Raw genomic sequence first — 24141 nt, forward strand, 5'->3', positions numbered from 1 at the left:
GAGGTTCCCCTCGCACATATGTGCTAGTCGTTCCTGACTCTAGGAGGCGGTGCTCATCTCCGTTTCAAAGCCGAAGAGCCAGCGCTGTCCAAAGACATCTCCATGGTCATGTGGCCGGCATGACTAAATGCCAAAGGCACACAGAACACTGTTACCTTCCCATCAAAGATGTTCCCTATTTTTCTACTTGCATTTTTTACGTGCTTTCGAATTGCTAGGTTGGCAGAAGCTGGGACAAGTACGCCCATTACGCAAGTCAAGTCGACAAGTCACCCCGTTACGCAGCACTAGGGATTCAAACCATTGAACTGCTGACCTTTCAATCAACAAGCTCAGTGTCTTATCCACTGAGCCACCGCATCCCTAGAAAATATGAATAGCTCTCTGCATTAATCCTGAAATAAATTAGAAAAGTGGTTTTGCTGTAGCTCGTTTTGACAGCCAGGAAAACATTTTGTCACATTTCCCTCATAATAAGACCATTCCAAAGGATTTTTTATTTTTTTTTTTGGTCACATTGCCTCATTGTAAATCAAATGGCCGAAAATGGACATTATATCTTAAGAGCAGTGGTGGGATTCAATTTTTTTAACAACCGGTTCTGTGGGCGTGGCTTAGTTGGGGGTGTGGCTAGCTGGTCATGTGACTGGGTGGGTGTGGCTAGCTGGTCATGTGATGGGGTGGGCGTGGCTAGCTGGTCATGTGACCGGTGGGCGTGGCTATCTGCATAGGGACTACAGAGGGCTTAAAAAAGTCATTTCTGACTGGTCCTCGCACTTTTGACCGGTCCTCGCACTTATGACCATCCTCACATTTATGCCCGTTGCGGCATTCTTAACAACCGTGTCACTCATTTCACAACTGCTTCTCTTCATCATGGTGACAAGATAGGGCAAAACCATAAAATGTGAGGACAGTCGTAAGTTCGAGGACTGGTCAAAAGTGTGAGGACCAGTCAAAAATACCTTTTTCAGCTCTCTGAGTAGTCCATATGCACAAAAGGACTACCCAGAGGGCTGAAAAATGTGATTTCTGACAGGTCCTCGCACTTTTGACCGGTCTTCGCACTTATGACTGGTCATCATTTATGCCCATCGTAGCATTCTTAACAACCGTGTCACTCATTTCACAACTGCTTCTCTTCACCATGGTGACAAGATAGGGCAAAAACGTAAAATGTGAGGACAGTCGTAAGTTTGAAGACTGGTTAAAAGTGCGAGGACCAGTCAGAAATAACTTTTCAGCCCTCTGAGTAGTCCATATGCATAAAAGGATACGGCAATAGAGAGGGATGAAGGAAGGGAAAGGAAATTAGAGTAGGAGTGAGGGTAAGAGAGGGAGGAAGAGAGGAGGAGAAGGAGAAAGGAAGAGGAAGTAGGGAGGAGAAGAAGAGGGGGAGGAAGAGAAAGTAAGAAGGAAAGAAAAGAGAGAGGTGGTAGGTTTGAGGAGAAAGATTGCTGTACAATAAAAAAAGATGAAAGGGAAGAAAGCCAACCCCAAACCAATATAAAGATATTAAGATAAAGAATGAATTGTTAAACTTTAAAGAATAAAAGAGAACAAATATGAATAAATAACAATAATTAGAAACACACATACAAACATACAATGTATTTTCTTTGAACAGAGTATTTGGCCGGTTCACAAATTTAAACAGTGTTTAGTCATTTCAATTAAATTTACAACTTCTATATTTCCTTTTTGCCATATTTATTCCTCATCTATTTTTTTTAAAAAAACAGTATTACCCTTCATCCTCATCTCTAATCTTAATCAAATTCAATTTTTCCCTTCTATTCTATATTATACCCCTTCCCATTGTCATCTATTTTTATATCCATCCTCACATTGGTTAATTATGTAATATTACTGTTGTTTAATATAAATTCAACATTTTAATATAAATCAATTAGTTATATAACTACCTTTTTTGTATATTAATCAATATGAACATGAATATTCCAATTATTTCCATGCAATCCAATTTCTTACAAATCAATTAATTATACTTACCAATAATAATAAACCAAATAATTTCCCCCATATATTCCTCCAAACCACAACTTAACCATTTCTGCTTTCAACACAATATACAATTAATAGTATCTCAATTATTACAATTCCCTAGTTAAATAGAGCTTTTTTTTCTTTTGTGTTTTAAAATCTTGAACTCTCCTCTTTTCCCCTAAATTTCCCATTGTTTGCACCTACCTTTTTTGGTGAGGAAAAAGAAAAGAAATCTGCCTGCCTAATTTTCCGAAGTTGCAGCAACAGCAAAGCCAACAGCCTGCTTTACTTTCAGTTTCGTTTTTCAGCATAGCTAGGGGAAAAAAAATCTGCTCCAGCAAGCAGCAGAGCCCTGAGCAAAACAGCTGAGAGCAAATCAGCTGAGAGTCGGGAGCCGATCTAATAAAGGGCTAATTAGCCTATGCTGAAGCTCCGCGGGCCAATAAAATTACAAAAAAACACCGAACCGTTTGTTAAATTGCTGGCTCACCTGCCCCTCGCCCACCACTATTTATTGGCAATAAATAGTGGTGCGGAGGGGCGGGGCAAGGGGCGGGGCAAGCCAGCAATTTAACAAACAGTTCGGCCGAACCCCCTAGAACCGGCAGAATCCCACCACTGCTTAAGAGGATATAACTCACTGCAGATAGTATTAAACTTTACTTTTTCCATTGTTGATTCACCTAGTCCACATTAGCAGACAGTGTGTTGTAAAACTGATGATAGCCCTGGTATCACTTCCCAAGATGGATATTGATTTCTTCTGAAAAGAGACCAATTGTCTCTCTTTTGCTGTTCTAAACATTTTTCTTTTGGCTTTTTATGTGTTCAGGTAATTGAGGAGAATTCTGCAAGATACAAAAGTTAGCTATATGGCCAGCATATATCACATTGCAGTCTTAACTGAAGGATTACCTTTGTGGGGGTTTAAAGCATTTCATTCCATTCTGAGGATTCTGTAGTTTATCCAGTACCAGGACATTTGACTACAGCCACAATAGAAGTTTGCTAAATAAATAAATGGAATATTAAACCATTCAGACTCAGCTTAGGTCACAGTAGATGCAATAAATTATTTTGCTTTATTTCCGTTCTGATTCTGAAAATATCTATCCATTATTATCTATATGATTTATATTTATATTATTTTATATGAGTTCTATGCAGTCTTAAGAATTTGGGCTGATATTAAAACTGGCACATAATCACTGGTAATTTTCCTCTCTCACAGAGGAGAGCTATATAACCTTTCTTTCTGTAAAATATTCTGTAAACCTCTTCTAAAATCAATACTTCACTGTTGGAAATAGTATCATTTTCTTTTTAAAAAAAGAATGAAAAGCCTTTTCTGAAGTTTTTGCTCATGGAAAAATGACTGTTTTTTTAATCTGGAAGCCTCAGGTGTAAGGTATGAGATTTTTCAATATGCATATTTCCAGTGGAAAATTCCTCCATAAAACATTTAGTAAGAAGTCTTGATAAATTCAAGGAGTCTTAGTAAATGTTTATGGAATTTAAGTTACAGTTGTTTATAAAATAATTTTTCCACATCATTCTAGATCAGTTTGTGATTGAGAAAATCTCAAAGTTAATAGCAAATTTTACTGGTGAAAGGGAAATATATATTTGGTAGGAAAATGACACAGGAATGGATCATTTGTGTCCTGATCTAGATCAGACATTGATTTGCTGTTGTTTCTTTAAAAGAAGAAAATCCCAAACAAGGTTATTGATCTAAAAACATATATACTACTGTTATTGGAGTTCCATGTAAATTTAGAAGTTTACAATAATGATAGCATAATAAATTATTGATAAGAATTATTGGTGGCACCTAGAGGTAAAGATTAGGAATTGCAAAGTTTTTTAATATAATAGAAATGAGAAAAAGAACTATTCTCTTCAGACAATACTTGGTCATTCACTGTTATATTCAATCATTTATTTTTCTCCAGCCAAATATTGGTTGAAATGAATAAGATATTATGTAAATATAATAATACGATAATATATAAATATAATAATGACAATTATTATATTTATTATATTATATAATAATAATGACAACACGGATCACATAAAGTAGGAGTTTGGAATAAGATAGAAAATTCATTAAAAATGCTTTAAAGCCCACAAAAAATGTTTTCCTTCTATCTTCATAAAAATATGTAACAGATCTGACCTGAGTGTGGCATTTTGGGTTCTTCTGCTGTAATTTAATAGGCAACACATAAATATAATAAATAGATAAATAAATTAAATCTAAATTCTGTATTTAGGACTATAACCTGAATATAATACCAGCTTGTGAGTGATAGCAGAGTACATAAGCATGAATCCATATTTTGTTTGTTTATTTCTGTGATTTTTTAAAACAAAGAGAGCAGCTCATTTCCTCTTCTGTCTTCGTTGCAGTAGAGATGGATGTGAAAAATAAACTCTGGGTTTCCAGCATAGTTATCTGAAGTAAACCATCTAGCTGACATGGAAGTAAACAAGTGTAAAGCTAGGCCTTCCATGATTGTCTCCCAGCTCTTTCCCAGTCATTAAAATTAGGAAAATGCTACAGAGTAATGCTTATATGGTGAGTAGAACTGTTCTCATATGAATGCAGCTGCTATTATACTAAACTATACTAAGAAACCAAACCAAGCAAAATGATGCATTAATGGGGCTATCTATTAATAGGGATACCTTCTATAAACTGCTGTTGTTTTCTCCTTGCTTTTAAATTACAGGTAGCCCTTGATTTATGACTGGCCGCTTAACAACTGTTTAAAATTATGACAGAGGTAACAAAAGCTACTTACAACCCATCCTCAAAATTGCCACACTTAGCACTTAGGCTTATATACCGCTTCACAGTGCTTTACAGCACTCTAAGAAGTTTACAGAGCCAGCATATTGCTCCCAACAATCAGGGGCCTCATTTTACCGACCTTGGAAGAATGGAAGGCTGATTCAGTCTTGAGCCACTCAGAATCAAACTCCTGGAGTGAGCAATGAGTTAGCCCTGCAGCCACTGTGCCACCACGGCGCTATATACCCCATAATCCCATGATTGCATTTCGGGCTCTTGATAACCAGCTTGCATTTATGATTGTTGCACATCCCACAATCACATAACCACAATTTGCAACATTTTTGCTGCTTTCCAGCAGAAAATGGCAAAAAAAACCAAAACCCATTTGATATGTTGGATTCATTTAATGACCACATGGTTCACTTAACTTGCTCCTCGGCTGTCATAAAAACAGTCATAAAATCAAGTCTCATCATTTGGTGCGTCAACTTAACCACCGCAATGACACATGACTAATTCTCCACTGTGGTCATAAGTCAAGGACTACCTCTAGTACAATATGACCATATGAACTCCTGAAGATTTAATTTCTGTTTATCCAAGTAAGGACATTTTTCTTTCTTAACTCTCTTGAGAATATTACAAGCTTCTAATAATTTCTTGCAGTAAGATTACGTTTAAACCTAGGTTAACATTGTGTGTACGGTATTTTGCTACCGGAGTCCATGATATATCCTTGATGCTGTCTGCTTCCTAATTATACTTGATCATCTTTGTACCTAAATACCACTTTCACAGGAACTGGTGCAGGCTATTTGGGAATTTGGCTATTAACAAATTCTAAATGCTAGAAATTTGCAATTTTTCATACTAGTGGTCTTATTTAAACTAGACTTTAATGCTGCATGCCTGAATCTGGTACCTGCCAGATATACCTCAGGAATGAATGGAAGCTGAAATCCAACATCTGGAGGACATTACATTAGAGAAGATTGCTGTGTATATAAAATTCAGTAGTTGCCTATGTATCTGTGCAGTGCTGAACTTGATATAGTGAGTCATCCTTTCCTGCAAAGAATTAATAGAAGTCTGTGGTGTATTAGATGCATGATGTAAGAGTAAACATTTCCAGCGGATTCCTCATGTATTAAATCACTATGCATTTGCTGACTTGGAAGACTGCTCAGCCTGGACTTTAATAGTAACCAACTCTTTTCTACCATCACAATGCATTTCTGGCTTATAGCTACAAGTGAAGACATGGATAGTGATTGTTTCTCTCCCAGGTAGTTGACAATTTTTGTGACTTGCCATATGTTGATCCTACTTAACATTTCTATCCTCCATAGGAGCCGACAGCATCTTCAGAACAGAGAACTCTCTCTTGAGTCTCTTACACTGCCTGCTTTGTGTGCGTGTGTGTGTGTTTCACCACTTCAGGAGAAGCAGAAGCAAAAAAATGCTGCTGCTGAAGAGAGCCAATTTTCCCTGCTTCCTAATAGGGCTATAATTTCTAATCCCACCCATTACAAATTTAAGAAGTCCCATATGATGACCAGATAATTCTACTGGAATTATCCAGTAGATATTCACATTTTGCAGAGGCTTCTTCTTTGCAGATGTCTGCAAAACAGTCCGCCTGAGAGAAAAAATGTGTTTTGTTTTCCTTAATAGGATATTTGTTTGTAAATATATTTATTTGCTTTAAAATGGTGTGAGGTAAGCACTTTTGACTGCAGAAAGGAATCATTAGGGTCTATTAGGTTCAGACTATTTAGCTCAGTAATGAAATTAAATATAATTGTATGTTCTTCGAGACTCTTGTGTCTGCAGCTAAAGAGGGTAGGCAAAGATGTATAAAAACCATGCCATTATGATACTTAACCTATTATCGTGGTAAATAAAAATGAAATGACCCTGCTCAAGGGCCTCTTTTCCAGAAGCAGACAACCTATCTGTAGGCTACAGTATTTTTGTCATTGAAAGACCATAAGGCAATGGCAGAGGTGATGCAATAAGCCAGCCCTATAGTGATGTGCGAAAGAGAGGTTTACCAAAATAAGAACAATAAGCCTACTAATTGGTTTAATGAAACTGTTTTTCTTCTGTCTTTACCGAATAGAAGTTTATGCTACAGTAGTGGCCAAAATTATGGAAACCTTTTGGGAAAAGTGTATTTTCTAAAACTAGCTAATAGCACTACTTTTTTGGGGGAGTAGTACCATAAAATTATATAATCAATGGAAAGATAATTTAATCAAGAATATAATGCAATAACTTTTATGAAGGATTTGCTATTAGAATAGCAGTTACAGTATAAAGAAGAAAAGTGAAACACTTAGAAAAAACAAGTTATACAAAAATTATCACCATATAAAAAATGAGATATACAAAAATTATCACGTCCATTAATACTTAGTTGGGTAACCTTTACCATGAATTACGGCCTTACAACATCTTCCCATGGAGTGAACCAAGTCTTTTAGTTCTGCAGCTCTTATAATGTGAAACCAAGATTGAATGATTGCTTCTATTAACTGGGTTTTATTGCTGGGTCACTTATGACTAACAAGTTTATTTAGTCGGCTCCATGGATTTTCAGCTGGGTTAAGGCAGTGGTGGGATTCAGCCAGTTCACACCACTTTGGGAGAACCGGTTGTTAACTTTCTGAGCAGTTTGGTGAACTGGTTGTTGGAAGAAATCATTAGGGCAGAAAACCGATTGTTAAATTACTTGAATCCCACCACTGGGTTAAGATCTGGGCTATTCCCAGACCATTCCAGCAGTGGAATGTGATTATCTTGAAACTCCAAAAAAAAAGTAGTGTTATTAGCCATCAAACCTCAAAAATACACTTTTCCCAAAAGGTTTCCACAACCGCAATTTTGGCCACTACTGCAATTTGATACCATATTTAACAGCCTTTAATTGGATTATTGGAATGCAAAACAGGCAGAGGCCATTGATAGAGCACAAGTTGCTTACCCCTACTCTTAAGAGAATGTAAATCAGTTTGACTTAATTTTCTCCGTTTTTATAGTTCCAAATGACTGCATTGTGGAAAGTGTGAGCCCCATCACATGTATATTTTTTAACTTCAAAGTATAGCACTAAAATCTATGACAAAATTAAGGTACAGGGATAAGACTGAGATGCTTGTTAGGCTACGTGAAAGTGAATCGTCCAGTAATGTAATCAGTATCATTTTGCCATGCATGAGAAATCTAAAAACCATGTCCATGTATCATAGAAATTATATTGCTATAATTAGTAAATAACTGACATAATTGATTGAGTTGGAAGGCTACAAAGCATTCGTAGGAAAGCTACAATCAGGTTCTGCAAGAAACTTAGCTTTAGAATCCAGCTAAAATTGAGTGAAATGCATTGGTTCAATTGTTTAGAGCTGAAAGTTCTATCACTTGTCTTAGACAACCATGTGTCAATTCGTGTAAATGAAATAAATGGAAAGAAAGGAATAGAAGCTTATAAGTGTCAGGCACAAGACACCACGAGCCAGGCTAGAGTTCAAAAGCATTGCAAGTTTATTCCATGCAACTTGAGAAACTGAACTCCTAATAGTTAGTGTGAATTAGCACCAGATAAGAGTCAATGGATTTCAAGGGGATCTGGGCTTAGGTAGGGACTCCAGACTAATAATGCATTTGACTATACCCTTGGGCTCAGCCTAGTCATCTCCTACATTCCGTGAGACATAACGTCCGATTTGCTGAAATATTTTTTAGTATTTAAATGAGCACCTTATTCCTTCAATATAGAGCCTTGATAGTACAGTGGTTTAGTGCACCCTGTTATTAACACAGCTGCCTGCAATTTCTGCTGGTTCGAATCTCTCCAAGGCTCAAGGTTGACTCAGCCTTCCATCCTTTCTAAGGTAGATGAAATGAGGACCCAGTTTGTGGGGGCAATAAGCTGACTTTGTATAAAATATACAAAAGAATGAAGGCTATTGCTTAACGCATTGTAAGCCGCCCTGAGTCTCCGGAGAAAGGCGGCATATAAATCAAATTTAAAAAAAAATGGGCACCTGTATAAATTTGATTAATAAATAAAATGATATAACAAATTATGTAATCACAAAACTAATATTTACCTTCAAAAATCCAAAGTAGTGTTACTTTTATTTAGTTAGTAGTAGTAGTAGTTGTTGTTTTTCCTGTTAAAGTGTTGACAGTATAGTTTAGCTGTTAACAATTGGACTGTAGGGAATTCTGTCCTGATGTGTTCTTCCCTCTAATCTAATTTGGAAAAGATTAGTAGAAATTATACTAACAGAAACATTTCAGTTTGCCATAAAGCTATTAAAAACATATTTATTTTTATCAAATTATAGGCTGCCTATCTTACTACCCAAAACTCATGTCAGGCTTTTGTGCTGATCAGTTCCTTGCAATGTTATACCTATTGAAAGGCATTAGTTACTGGAATCATTGATGCACAATATTTTGATCAATTAAAATGTCTACTCAAAGATAAGAACTTAAAAATACCACATATTGAAATATTGTGTTGCAAGATATTTGAATGTGCATTAGTCAACCATATCTACAATTCAACTTCAAATTCCTGTTTAGAATGACTGCATTTCATGCACACACACAGACATACACACAAAGGGGAAATTGTCATCCTTATCCTTAAAGATAAATTGGAGTGAATAGGGTTGAAAATTTCAAAAGTCACTTGTCAAGGAATAAAGAATATTCATTTGATAATAAATGAATGAAACGAGTATCTATCTTTGGCAAAATAGTTTACAATAATTTCTTTGGCAGGAGTATTCTGTGATTTCCTATTGAGAATATACCTAAAAGCAAGATGTCAAGATGGTCAGATAAGAATAGTTTAGTTGATGCTAAAAAAAATAAATAATTATTATTTTCCAAATTAACCATCATGTATACAGTACAATCTTATATTTTTTATTGTATTTTACCTTTATACCAACGGACTACTTTATTTAACTTATCCCCAAATTTAAACATTCTCAAAGTATGTATACAATTTTATCTATTGCCTACCGAAACTAGGCAAATAATATTAATAGCAAATGCCTTCTTCAGATTTGAAAATGCACAGTAAGATAGACTCTAGATCTCCTGCTCAAATCTTGCAGCAGTTGTAAGTAACCATCAAGGAAATGCCTTTGTTGGAAGTACCAGTATGTGTTTCAGTAGAGAATGTTTAGCAGAGACATTGGGTTTACAGAAACTGATTATTACCTGATGTAAAGATTTGATGGCAAATGAATTATATTTTCAGACAAATACAAATAAAATGAAAAAAGACCTCTTTATATATTGTTGAAGCACCTAGCATCGGAAACTGAACCCAGGATCATTTTTCTGGAAATTGCGTCTGTCTACAAAAGTGCATTTTAATCTAAAATGATTAAAATGCAATGTCTCTATTGATGGAGCAGGGAAGATGGAATTTTATTTGATTCCTCATTCACTCCTCATTTCTCTTCTGAAACTGCTTTGGAGAGTTGATGGATCCTACAGAACACTGGAGGAAGTACTATTAAGGACAAAAGAATTAAAATACCTCACTGGCCTCAGTCAGGTCAGCTTCAAGGTTGACAAATAACAGGCAGAACATGATTTTTTTTCTTCATTTTCACAGAGAAGAGTGTTCCATTCTGCTCAGACTATGCTGCCATTAAGCAGTCTAACCTCCAACCCGGCACTTGGAAATTAGAAGCGAATAGTTTGTATAAGAAATAATAATAAAATTAAAACTGTACATACAGTCCTAAGCTCTTTATTCAAAAATAAACATTAAAAGTAAATGAATACTTAAAATGTAAATATTCTGAAGTAGTTTGCATTAGCTTGAAAAAATTGAGATCAAAAAGGGATTTTTTTTCAACACAAACAATGACTCAAAATGTCACTTTACAGATATAAAGATTAGCTCCAATTTATATCCACTTATCTTGGGGCAAATCTTATTTAGCATATTTGGGCTTCTGCATGGAAATTTACTGTGCTAGGGAATTGTATGAAGAAAATTTGAAAAAGAAGTGTTGGAAAATGGAAAATATATAATTATTGGATACAATGCAGTAGTACAATTTAGAAAAGAATAGAGATGTTTTTCTGATATAATCCACAATTCCTCATATGGTTTGGTTTAGTTATTTGGAGGTCAGCCTATATGATTTCATCTTACAGAGTGGGAAAAAACATTCTATCCCTAGATCAGGAGTGTCCAACCTTGGCAACTTTAAGACCCATGGACTTCAACTCCCAGAATTCCCCTCCCAGGTTTTTTAAATCCACAGGTCTTAATGTTGCCAAGGTTGGATACCCTGGCCTTGGAGCCTAAAGCCATCTGTGTTAGAATTACTGCCAACAAAGTCACTTGCATCGGGTGAAGTAAAAAAATATATTTTATTTTCCATCCATAATTCTCACAAAGGTTTTGCTATGTTGCATGTTTCAGAAGATAAGACATTCCATTCCAACCACGTGTGATGTGTTTCAGGAAACAGCATATTACATTCGGCAGCAGACAGCGTTACAAGTGCAGTACAGAAAGCAAGCCAGGCTTTGAATGAGCGCGGTGAAAGATTAAGTCGAACTGAAGAAAAGACAGAGGATATGAAAAACAGTGCTCAGCAGTTTGCAGAAACTGCACACAAGGTATTCCTTTATGTTTTTATTATCATATTTAGGCTTCCTTTCTCTGTTGTGTACAGTCATGAATCAAATAACATTCAATTTAAAACAATACTATTGGTATGAATTGGGTTGCAAAGAGATAACTTAATATGGATATGAAATATTTTCAAATATTGTCTTTATTTTTTTTCTTATAATTTCGGAGAGTGCCAAACAGTTGTATAAAAGAGCTGTGACAGATTTAAGGTCCAACTATTAGCTAAATTGGCACTGAAGGAAATACAACATTGTATTAGATATTGCTCCCTCAGTATTAAGATCAGCTGATGTGGCCCCACATCAAATCAAATTGCTTTTAAGAATTTCCAGCTTGACACAAAATACAATTGAGCCTATGGATTCATTGAATCTATTCTTACATGCAGTTGTCATCTGAAAATGGATGGCTCTTGGATTTAAAGTTGTTTTATTTCAAATGAGAATTTAACCTGAAAGCCATTGGGTATCTCAGCAGCTGTCTGCTCTAAGAAAAACTGATTGCTGTTGAACATGCTTTCCTTTAAGAAAACAGATCCACTCTTGTTTATATGTCATTTAAGTGGCCACTCATATAATCCTGAGATTCCTCGGAGAACAGTTTAAAAGTCACTGCTTCATAATAAATAATAAGAGTCCTAAGGAATGAAGCAATAGTGATAGCCGTTTGTAGACTTTATGAAATACTGAAGAACATTTTTATGGAGTAATTTAAATAGAATAGGTCTGGATTTAAGGGGCTGTTTTATAGCATTCTTCTTCATTTCACTTATTGTTATGTTGTTTTCTATGCTGCATTCAAGTAGAATATTATAAGATACAATTCAGGAACTCCACTGATCAAAGAAAATGTCTTTTATTATTATTTTAGATTGCTCCTTCTTTTAGGATATCCTTGGCATCAGAGGCTGCCACTACAAGATAATTATTTTGGATTACAATCAATTAAAAAACAGCATCTTCCTGCTGTTTTCATTGTCTAATGCTGCTAGACAATTTAATAACCGGTTCTCTGCCCTAATTATTTCTTCCAACAACCAGTTTGCCAAATTACTTAGAAACTTAACAACCAGTTCTCCCGAAGTGGTGCGAACTGGCTGAATCCCACCACTGCCGATAGAGTATTAGAATTATTTAAAGTAATTCTTGCATCTCGTATTATTATAAAGAACGTATCTCACAGTGCTTGCAAATATCAAGCATTTCATTTCACTGCGTTATATTTTCAAAAAATCATAAAGTTGGAAGATAACTCAATGAAAATCTATTTCAATCCCATGCTTAGTGCAGAATCCAGTAAAGCATCTCTCACAATTGACTATCTGTATATGTTTGAAAATTTCTGTAGTTCGCAGATCTTATAGGCAGGACAATCCTTCTGATGGCTAGCTTGAATCTGTTCTCTCATACTTTTAACTCATCAGTCATCTGGGTCAGTACAGAATAAGTCCACTGCCTCCCCTGTGTGATTATTCTTCACATATCTGAAGTTATTATTATATATCATCATTTCTGTAGGTTAAATCTATATGTTGTAGATGCTTTAACTATTCTTCATAGGACTTTGTTTATGATTCATAGTAGCTGCCCTCTGAACTTGTTACAACTGGTCACTGTTCTTTTTGAACCATGCTTGCAGACTTAGACACAATGGATCAACTACAAATGGTGGTATTGCTAGATATTTTCACATGGGGGTCTTACCAGGAGAAAGCAAAATGGAACAATTACTCATGATCTCAATGTCCTTGTTAATAACATTTTCCTTTTTAGCAGCTGCATCATATTACCAACTTATATTTGATTTGCAGCCACCCCAGATACCTGGAGTCCGTTAACACATATTACTACCAAGCCAGGTTTTCCCCATCCTATATTTATGCCTTATATTTTTGCCACTCTGATATATAACATTGCATTTCTACCTTTAAGAATATAAGCAGTGCCACCTGCTGGATCAGATCCCTGGCCAATTTAGTATAGCAATCTGTCTTCACAATAGCCAACTACCTACACAAAAGTACCCAAGTCTCCTCACAAAGGCCATCACACTTCCATCAGGACTAAATAACCATTGATCCCCATGATTTCCATGAATAGATCCAACTCATTTTTGAAGCCAACCAAGCTAGTAGTAAGTGCCACATCTTATAGTACTAAATTCCAAACTTGAATTATATGTTGTGTAAATTTCATCCTAATTCATTCCAACTCACTGTTCAAACCGGTGTAGATTTGTTTGTATCTTTACTTTGTGTTCTAAAGTATTAACTATCCCTTCCAGCATTGTGCCATTGGCATCATTCATTTATCTTCATCATTAGTTATAATATTATAGTACAGAGCCTAGGTCAGAGATGTGTGGTTCTCTGCTTGATATTCCATCCAAGTTGAAGTGAAGGCATTAACAAGCACTTATTGCGGGTAGTCATTCAGCTAACTCTGAGTCATATGACACAAGTATCATCTAACCCATATTTTACATTTTTACTAAGAACGGTATCAGGTGCTCTTTGGAGGCTTTCCTGAGATCCAGGTACACTATTTCTAGGGTAATTTCAGCCAATAATAAAGAAGGACATAAGGTTAATCTGGTACAATTTCTTTGCAACAAGCCTTTGCTGTCTCTTTCTTGACAACTTGTTCAAAGATCTTATGTAGTCTTCAAATCTATAGTTTCCTAATTTCTCCTTTCCCTTTAAAAAAATAAGAATATTTGCTCTCTTCCAGTCTTCTTGGACTATATGAGTCCTCTAGGAACTCTCAAAGACATCAAGAGTCACTCTGATCTGCTAGTTCCTTTAGTATATATTTCTAACATATCCTCAAAACTTTTTTTTTTCCTTTCCTCGATCTTGCATATAAAATTGTTTCTTAGAACAAACATTATTGAAGAGTATACTGGCCTTATAAAACTTCATAAATTGGGATAGTATTAATTAAAATTCCCTGTCCTCAATGATGGGAATATCTCCCTTGGCATCCAAAGCAGTAAAAGAGGAAGTAAAGGAGAAGAAAAAGAGATCCTCAATAAATAAGTGCTGTGCTTTTCTTGAATCTTTAATATTTACAGCCAAGTCTGAATCATAAACATCGCTGATGAGATGACAGCTCCTCAAGCAATATGGCATGTGTTTAGATGGCTAGAGATAGAATTGGCATTCACTGGCAAATGTCAATGTTTTATTAATAGAATTAACATTATGAAAAAGTAGCCAATTTTCAAAGTGTGTCACTTGATATTCTTCAAGCATCTAAAATTACTTGTTATTTCTGTCACAAAATATAGTGGGTAAACTGAATCCTGCTGGAGTGCAAGATGTTGGGACTGTTTTCCCTATATGGCCTGTATGTCCTTATACTTTATATTTCATTGCCTTGTGTCAAGCGCCAGGGAAATCAGGAAATCGAGACAGTTCAAATGAATACAAAGGTTTATTGCAAGCTTAAGCTCTCTACAAGAATCTGAACTATTAACTGTCAAAGCAAATTGGCAGTAGATAAGAGTCTGTGGAATTCAAAATGGGCTGGGCTTAGATCTCTTGTAGACATGAAGAGGCTCAAGATTATGCATTTGATCCCTCCTTCGGGCTCAATCTAGTCATCTCCTACATTCTGTGTTATAAAGCCACCCTTTCAAAGAAGAAAAGACCTATCTATGACTATGTTCTCTAGTTTCTTAGTTTAATTATGAGTCTTCCCACTTTTTATCCCCATAGAATTTTCTTCTTAAGCACTTAGAGTAGAACCCAGCTCTATATTTCCATTAGCAGAAGCAGTTTCAGCTACCAGAATGGGACATAATTTTGCCCTTTCTTCTGCCTTTCATGTTCATTGGGTTGATGGCATTATCTAACATCTTATCCTTTGCCATCTCCTTCTCCTTTTGTCTTCTGTTCTTCTCTGCATCAGGGTCTTTTCTAGTGAGTCTTCTCATGTCATTAGATGGCCAAAGTATTTGAGCTTCAGCATCTGGCATTCCAAAGAACAGTTGGGGTTGATTTCCTTTAGGATTGACTGATAATGATCTCCTTTCAGTCCAAGGGACTCTCGAGAGTTTTCTCCAATACCAATACTTAACCTTCATTATGACCCAACTCTCACAGCCATACATTACTACCAGGAAAACCATAGCTTTGACTATACTGACTTTTGTCAGCAAGGTCTCTGCTTTTTAGTAATCTGTCTAGGATTGCTTTCTTCCCAAGAAACAAGCATCTTTTAATTTCTTGGCTTCAGTCACCGTGTGATGATAATACTGATACAAAATATATTGGCGACTGAAATACACAATTACAAAGCAAGATTGTTGTTTCCAAATAAACACCTATTTGCTTCCTATAATTATATTTCCTATAATTTAGTTATGGGTATGTATTGAAGAAAAATATTCAAAATCTCTTAATATTTTAGAACATTTTTGAGATGCAGATTATTTGAGACACATCACACAATTGATAATTAAAATAACAGAGTTAGGGTTTTCCTAGTTCATTTTACAATCACATAATATAAAAAAGAAGAAGAAAAATCCATTTTAGACCAACTTGATGTCTAACTGGATATGCAGGCTTGTGGCACGGAAACTAGAAGAGAAATACATGTGAACAGGATTCAAACTATGCCTGTATCTTATACTGCCTTAGAGAATTCTATAGGCAAAATTAATAATCATCAGACACAAATGTCAAATAAATTTGTTATTTCTTTCTAAAAAAAAGAAAAAAAGAAATAGAAGTAAGATAATTGTTTTAATACTGTAGTCTATTAAAATGCCTTGCTTCAAAAGAAATGGCAAAAATGCTATGAGACATCCTCAACTCCTAATCGCGCTCTTTAAATGTTGTAATGAGATCTTAGATTGCTTTATACTAGGTGGCTGCATGTCAAATTAATTTTGCAGTTAAGCAGGAGAGATGTGGTGAGAGTTATTTCCTGGCACCTCTCAAGAATAATCTGTGCTGTGTAGATGTAAAATAGCCAGACGATCCCTTGCCAATATAACTCAGGCTGATAATTGAAAGATGCAGCTGTTTACTTGCCATCTACTCTGGTATTTCAAATATTCTCCACATAGAAGAAAAGAAAAGTATTGTGGTAGATGGGAATGGCTCTTCTTTAGCCTACAAATGATCCTGGTTCATTCTCAAACACCTGAAATTGGAGTCAAACAGACGAAAAAGGATTGACTTCACATACAGCAAGTAAATGCAAGAATTAATATCTGATAGTTCCAGGAATTGATGCAAGGATTCTACTTTAAAACATATACCAGACAACACAGCTAATACTGAATTAGATGGGAAAATGTATTGTATACAGTTCTGGTAATTATAAGAAGCATCCCTTCAGCTTTTAGCATTACTTTGAAAAGACTCCAAGCCTATTCTCAAGGCCAAATATTAAAATATGTGAACACTGTGTATTATTTCCATCACTACTGCTTACAAAACTGGCAGCTTTCCTAAGAATCTGTACATGTTTTGGATCCTTTGGGTGACTGCATTCAGAAAATCCTTCAAAGGATAGTTTGGGAAAATGTGATTATGACAAAATGGGTTTTTTTAAATCTTTCCTTGACCCAAAGGATTGAATCTGAATAACAGTTACAGAGTTGGAAGGGACCTTGGAGGTCTTCTAGTCCAATATCCTGTTTAAGCAGGAGACCCTATACCATTTCAGACAAATGGCTGTCCAAACTCTTCTTAAAAACCTCCAGTGATTGAACACCCACAACTTCTGGAGTTAATTGTTCTGTCAGGAAATTTATCCTTAGTTCTAGGTTGGTTCTTTCCTTGATTAGTTTCTATCCATTGCTTCTTGCTCTGCTTTCAGGTGCTTTGGAGAATAGGTTGACTCCCCTCTTCTTAATAGCAGCCCCTTAGTTATTGGAACACTGACATAATGTCATCCCTAGTCCTTCCTTTCGTTAAACTAGACATACTCTCAATTCCTGCAGCCGTTCTTCTTTATTTCTTATGTGAATCAAACTGGTACCCTGAAGCATCCTGATCTTGAAACTATGGTTTGTACTACGTTTGCACCATAGAGTTAGATGTAATTTGCATTAGCTCTGTGCTTGCACAAGAGGGAAGAAAAAGTACTCTTCCTTGCTTCAGTATAGTGTTTCTTTAAGTTAGAATTGGCTGTAAAATATCTAGAAACCAATGTGTTTTTAAACAGCACTTGAGATTGTTATAATTCAGTATTGTTTAGCACTAATAATGTTTCTTTCTTTATCCTATTTAATTTTCAGCATGTTTGAACTGCCTTTCAAACAGAGTACAAGTAGTCCTCGACTGATGACCACAATTGTGCCCAAAATTTATGTTGCTAACTGAAGCGTTTGTTAAGTGAATGTTGCTCCATTTTATGACCTTTCTTGCCACAGTTGTTAAGCAGATGTTCAGTTACTAACTGAACAACTTTGTTAAATGTTAAGTAGTTGTTAAGCGAATCTGGTTTCCCCATTGACTTTGCTTGTCAGAAGGTTACAAAAGGTGATCACATGATCCCAGAACACTGCAACAGTCATAAATATGAGTCAGTTGCCAGGCATCTGAATTTTTATCACGTGACCATGGGGATGCTGCAAAGGTGGTAAGTGTGAAAAATGGTCATAAATTACTTTTTTCAATGATGTTGTAATTGTTGCAAGTCAAGGACTACCTGTAAACCAAACTAGATGCCTTACTTTTATTTCAATGACATCAGCTTTTAATATAATAGGCAATACAGACGTCCCACGACAAGACAAAGTTTAATTTTCATTACAGTTCTGCAGACATGATTCTATTTTGCTTTCTATTTTCAGTATTTTCAAATCGTAAGAAATCAAGAGTTGTGGCTAGAATTGCAGATATCTTAATAGGTTCTCTTCTTTTCCCCCTCTGCAGCTTGCCATGAAACACAAGTGTTGAAAACGACTGTGTGGAGATCTTTCTGAACGGAACTGCAAAAATAGGATTGCCCATTTTTAGTGAAAATGCAAGTCTGTCTCTTTTTTCCAACAATTTGGTAATCAGTTCCAATTATCATGTAGGAAATTAGTATTCCTACTTTTTCTATTGCTAGGCCATTCAGTGTCTGTCTTTTTTTAATATTTAAAATGAGATGGTGTTAATATGTAAATTGGACCAAAGGATATACTAAACTGCACTGAACTGCAAGAATCTATTGTTCCCAATATTGTGTAGGAATACAGTACTGTAGCTGCAAGAAAAGTGATCAAGTGACAGTGAAATCCAGTAATTGTTATAAAATAGTTTCTTGGAGCAAATTTTGAAGTAAACGTATTCATAACTTATATTATGAAGTGTTCATAACTTCTATCACAGGGCAACAAAAATAGGTTGCTATGAAAAACAGCTTGACTTCTCAGTTCTACCATTTTTAGCCAACTTATTTTGCACGTGTCATCACTGGCATGGTGAATTTGAATTTGAATTGTCCATCAAGTTGTCAACACTATTTTTTAAAAAAATCTTTTTTCTTATGGTCTGAGTTTACTTTAATGTTACCAAAAACACACTAGAAATGTTAAGGAAAGGCTGATTAAATTGATAAATACGTCAATATTTTATCTGGAATTTAACTCTTACCTTTGTAAATGGAAAAAAATGTCCTTCTAAATAAACATTATATTGAAACTGTTTCAAGAAATAATACATGCACAAGCACTATTGTAAGTTTTTGGAATTCTTCTATTGATAGGCATGCTTCAATTTTATTACTTAAAGTAAGACTTACTAGAGTTTTCCTTAATAGTGTAATCTGGACCTGTGAAGACCAAAATTCAGTCTATTTGCAGTCACTGGATCATAATCATACATTCATTATAATTAACATTATTTACAATAAAATATACATTTCCACTTTATAAAACCATTTTATAAAACACAAAGTTTTCTTGTTTTGCCAAAATTTGCCAAATTCCCTTAAAACAAATTTTACATGCATTGAAGCCTTCTGGATTATTCCTGGTTTTCATCTTTCCAATGCTAGTCTGGAGAACTGACATTGAACATTCAGTCTAGATGGTTATGTCAGATTTGTCAGCACACAGTAATTGGAGTGGTAATGTAGAACCATTAACTTCCAACTTTGTGGGGGGGGGGAGAGATAAGCTGATTAGGAAGCTTTTTCTCCGGTTAGCACTGAATTTATGTCAGACCTAAGAAGATGAATGCACAAACAATGCTTAAACAGCCCCATAATGAATCTATGCAATTCTGGATAGAATCATGGGCATGCATAGCCTGTTACATTCCCAAAAAACTTTTAAAAGCTTGAAATTTTCAGTGTTTGAAATTCAAATGTCTAGGTCAAAAAAAAAAAAAACCCTTATACCTACAGGGTCTAATATTTTTTCAAGGGGGACAATTAGAATAGCAATATAAGGCAGTCTGGAGGATACTTTGAATAGAGTGGTAAATCTTATGGGAAGGCACTTTTATATTCTCTCATGTTTGTATAATTATGAACCAAGCAGGGGGAAAACAGTTTTAGTATAGGTAAAGAATTAAATCAGTATGGAGAGAAGGCATCCAGTTAACTGCATATTGTATGCCATCATAATGTAAACATTTTATAGGCTCTATTTATCTTTGCCGGTAATTTACTGATTGATAACAGCCCAGATTTGACAACTGCATGGACTTCCATCAGTATGGTCTCTATAGCATATTGTGGGCTACATTCGATTATAAGTTTACATAGAATTTGTTTTTATTTCCTTTGTTAAATCATTTTTAATGTATTGTTATTATTTATTTTGCACATTTTTTAAAAAAAAATCATCTCGGTGATGAAACCGGCTTTTTGTCAATGCAGGAATTTTTTGTTTTTTTACATGCCAAAAAATAAAACTCTCAAGTCATTTCATCAACTTGATACATTCAGAAACTAAAACCTAATTTCTGTTTCTACTATTAAGTAAATTTAAGTTAGGTGTTGTTTTCTTAGGATAATTAGAAGCAAATGTGCTTATACTGAAAATAAATGTGATTGTATTAAAAAATGTCCTCCTGGAAAATTGATGTAGTAGTCAATTATAGTGTTAGATATTTATGTACATAAATTATACAGTAATTCAGGTTAATATTTCATATTAAAATGTATTTGTAAAAAGTAGCAAGATCAATAGTTTCATTATCATCTTTTTAAAGTTCTGCAAAGAATAAAAAATCAGAAGTTATTAGACCTAAGATAGTCATACCTGCAAGATCAGTCTCATTCTGTGGCTAGCAACATGTTGTACATTAATGTGAAAATATTCAACAAAATTGGCTCTCTAAATGAGTGAACCTAAAACACATTTAATTTTAAAATGAAGGTACTTTGCTCCATTGTTATATTTCACAAACATTGTTTTTGTCATTTAAAGTTTTAGCCATTAATTAAAATATACTTTTGTATCAATGATAGACAACCTTAAGGTGGTATATAATTCCCATACCTATTTTTGCAACCATCTAGAAGGACCCCTCCTTTTGAAATTCACTTTTGCTAATCTACCAAGTTAAGTTTTAAAATAAATGTGTTAATGCTTTGGGAGGTTCTTGTACTACTACTGCATTACTTCCTCCCAGGACTACTATCCTCCCCATTTGAAAAAGGGCTGAACATTTCTTCTCACAGACTCTGCTGTTGTCCCTGCACAACTATCACATTCCCTGTGGCCCTCCGATGCCAGAAAACAGATACAGCTCTTAGTGAAAGGGGAAGATAGCTTTAATGAGTTACCGGTATATATGAAAGCATATCTTGAATGCATATGTTAGCTATCATGACTGTTAGGTCTCATTGCCATAATTTACCATAAGATGGCCATTGCAACAATTGACCTTACTGGTTTCAAGTAGCTTCAAACTCATCATAATGCACAAAACTACATGAAGTGTGTGGCTGATTCAGCTTTTTCTTTGCCTTAGATCCAGTAGGGCCAAGATTTCTGCCTGTGGTTACTAAACAAATAGTGTGATTCTGCATCTACATTTCTTATTTAAAGTGGACATGGACCATTTACCTGGACCTCTAAATGATCTCTATGGATTATGTGCAGAAGTGATCCCCTTCTGTTTTTCATGACTTACACTCTGTGCATAGGCTAAAATGTCACCATGATTTTATTTTACCTGCATAGTATATAGAAGGCAAGTTATACGAGGAGGGCTTGCACACACATATTAAATACAAACTGAGGCATAGCTGTACCTCGGCAAACATATCACATGTGCAAATAACCTATGTGTTTTTATGTTGTGCGCGTATATATACTTGCATACCATAGCTTTTCTAAGTTTCATCTGTCCTATTTAGAGATTGCCTCTTGTGGAACCTTAGCTTTAATTCTTCCTTCCTTCCTTCCTTCCTTCCTTCCTTCCTTCCTTCCTTCCTTCCTTCCTTCCTTCCTTCCTTCCTTCCTTCCTTCTTTTCTTTCCTTTCCTTTCCTTCCTTCCTCCCTCCTTCCTTCCCTCCCTTCCTCCCTTCTTTCCTTCCTTCTGGCAGAAGTGCCTAATAAAATATTAACATATTAAAGGCCCATAAGGAATCAGCCATTTAAACGGAAGATTTCATGGCTCAACTTACTGTATATATGCCTTAACAAAATGTTTTACACAATGCTGGCCATGGGTTTTGATCATTACTTCAGAAAGATGACTGACTATGAAGAATGTAATTATATTCTGTGGCCTGATAATGTGTGCAGTTTCTTGTAGAAAAACTTTGTTGTTCAGCGTTGTCATATTTTGCTTTGCTTGGTTCAGAATTATTTTGTTTTTCTTATATCTGTATTGTAAATATTCATTTTGCTAAAAGTATATTTAGCCATATGCTGCAGGCACATTATTAAGTTGTTTCAGCCATATACTCTCTCAAAAGTTAAAAACACTGTAGTTATAATTGTTCCCAGGACCTACATCACATTGCTGAAAGTTGAGAATGCAAATTGCAGTCCCTCTCTTAGCCTAGGACTATCTGGACTCATCGATTGAGATGCTGGTTGTATACAATTTATATTTTGGCAACATTAGAATTTATTATATGCAATATTTTGGTTTTCATTGTACTGTATGTAATTCATATCAAATTGTACAGTTACGATTCAGTTTTCATAATAAATATTTTATTAAATATGTGAATGTTGAATTTTACTTATAAATGTGTGATGAAATTTGTTTAAATTGTAAACTGGATTATTGGGGGAAATGGTAATTATAAATTATACAGTACATTGCAATCATCCACAAAAAACAACTTTCTAGGCTGAAGGTCACCGTTGGCTTTTGAATGTCATGATAAGAGACACATTCCCAAGGATAGTTTGGTAGGATGAAAATATACAGTTAAATATAACATTAAATCAAAATATAGTTTATGTAATTTCTCCAGTATGTTCAATTCCATTAACAATTTTAGTGCAATTAAAAACTTTTGTTAATGCTCTGACATTCCCAAGAAAAGTTTTCAGGGGTTGTTTGTAAACATGGGGGCCTGCAGAGGAATCAAAATGGCTATACCAGCAATCAAAGCCCCATGAGCAGCACACACATTGCACACAAGCAAAGAAGGGAATGGAGCTTCCATTCATCATATGGTCACATGCAACATTCCCTCATTTTTTTGACAGCCTACAGATACCACTGGACATAAAACTTATATTTCTGCCATCCTGAATTAAACTATGTCAGATTATGGGACAGTTTTTTTTTTAAGTATTCAGGATTTTTCTGGACCAGCAACAACCACTTTCAGTCTTTGAGGACTTTTTATATACTTAACTCTGAAGACCATACTCTGTAACAGAATTTATTTTCATTAATTGTTATTTATATGGAAGTTTTTAAACCATGTTTGCTGGCCAGACATTGTGAGATTAGTAACTACATTAATAGAATGCAATACATAAATACATAGGCTTCCATAACATAATTTTCAGTCCCCACAGTCTTTTCATCTAAGTCATTTTCATCTTTCTTAAAATGATAGAATCTATAGGCTAGCTTCTTAGGCCATGGGGGACAGGGGTAGACCACAACTACATATCTGAGTTTTTGTAATAGGGCTTTTGTATTTTGATTGAAAAATACAATTCTAGCAAAATAATCAAATCCCCTCCTCCCCCCAAAAAAGAATTAAGTGAACCCTGACAAGGAGGTTGTTTGACACAGGAACCAGAACATTCTGAGTCCATTATTAAAAGGACCTGATGAATTATTTGCTGGTACAACCCAGAAAACAATATGGCTACTCTGATCCTTCAATGGTCCGAGGCGGTACAGTGGTTAGAGTGCAGTACTGCAGCTTCTTCAGCTGACTGCTAGTTCAGCAGATCAAATCTCACCGGCTCAAGGTTGACTCAGCCTTCCATCCTTCCGAGGTGGGTAAAATGAGGACCCAGATTGTTGGGGGCAATATGTTATTTAGTATACTGTCTTTGGTGAAAGCCACCCAGAGTCCTCGGAGAGTGGGCGGCATAGAAATAATAATAATAATAATAATAATAATAATAATAATAATAATAATAATAATAAACCTGTTGCCAAAGAGTAACAGAACACAGAGAGAAAAAATGTGTGCCTTGACAATTACACATAACTTTTTTTTGTTTCAAGGCAATTCATCCTTTCACAAATTTGTTCATT

General features: G+C 35.2%; 1 protein-coding gene across 2 annotated transcripts in view; it reads left to right on the plus strand.

The window, feature by feature from the left end:
- STXBP6 (syntaxin binding protein 6) overlaps positions 1–22650 on the plus strand; it is a 92428-nt gene extending 69778 nt beyond the window's left edge. For both annotated transcript variants that reach the window (XM_034417942.2, XM_060687452.2), the window contains 2 exons: positions 11322–11479; positions 18391–22650. In XM_034417942.2, coding sequence (XP_034273833.1) covers positions 11322–11479; positions 18391–18414 — 182 coding nt within the window. In that variant the 3' untranslated portion in view covers positions 18415–22650. The remainder of the gene's footprint in view (positions 1–11321; positions 11480–18390) is intronic.
- Positions 22651–24141: the final 1491 nt, after the last annotated feature.

This window comes from Pantherophis guttatus, chromosome 1, assembly GCF_059756535.1.
Source record: "Pantherophis guttatus breed Tessera chromosome 1, ASM5975653v1, whole genome shotgun sequence".
Lineage (NCBI taxonomy): Eukaryota > Metazoa > Chordata > Lepidosauria > Squamata > Colubridae > Pantherophis > Pantherophis guttatus.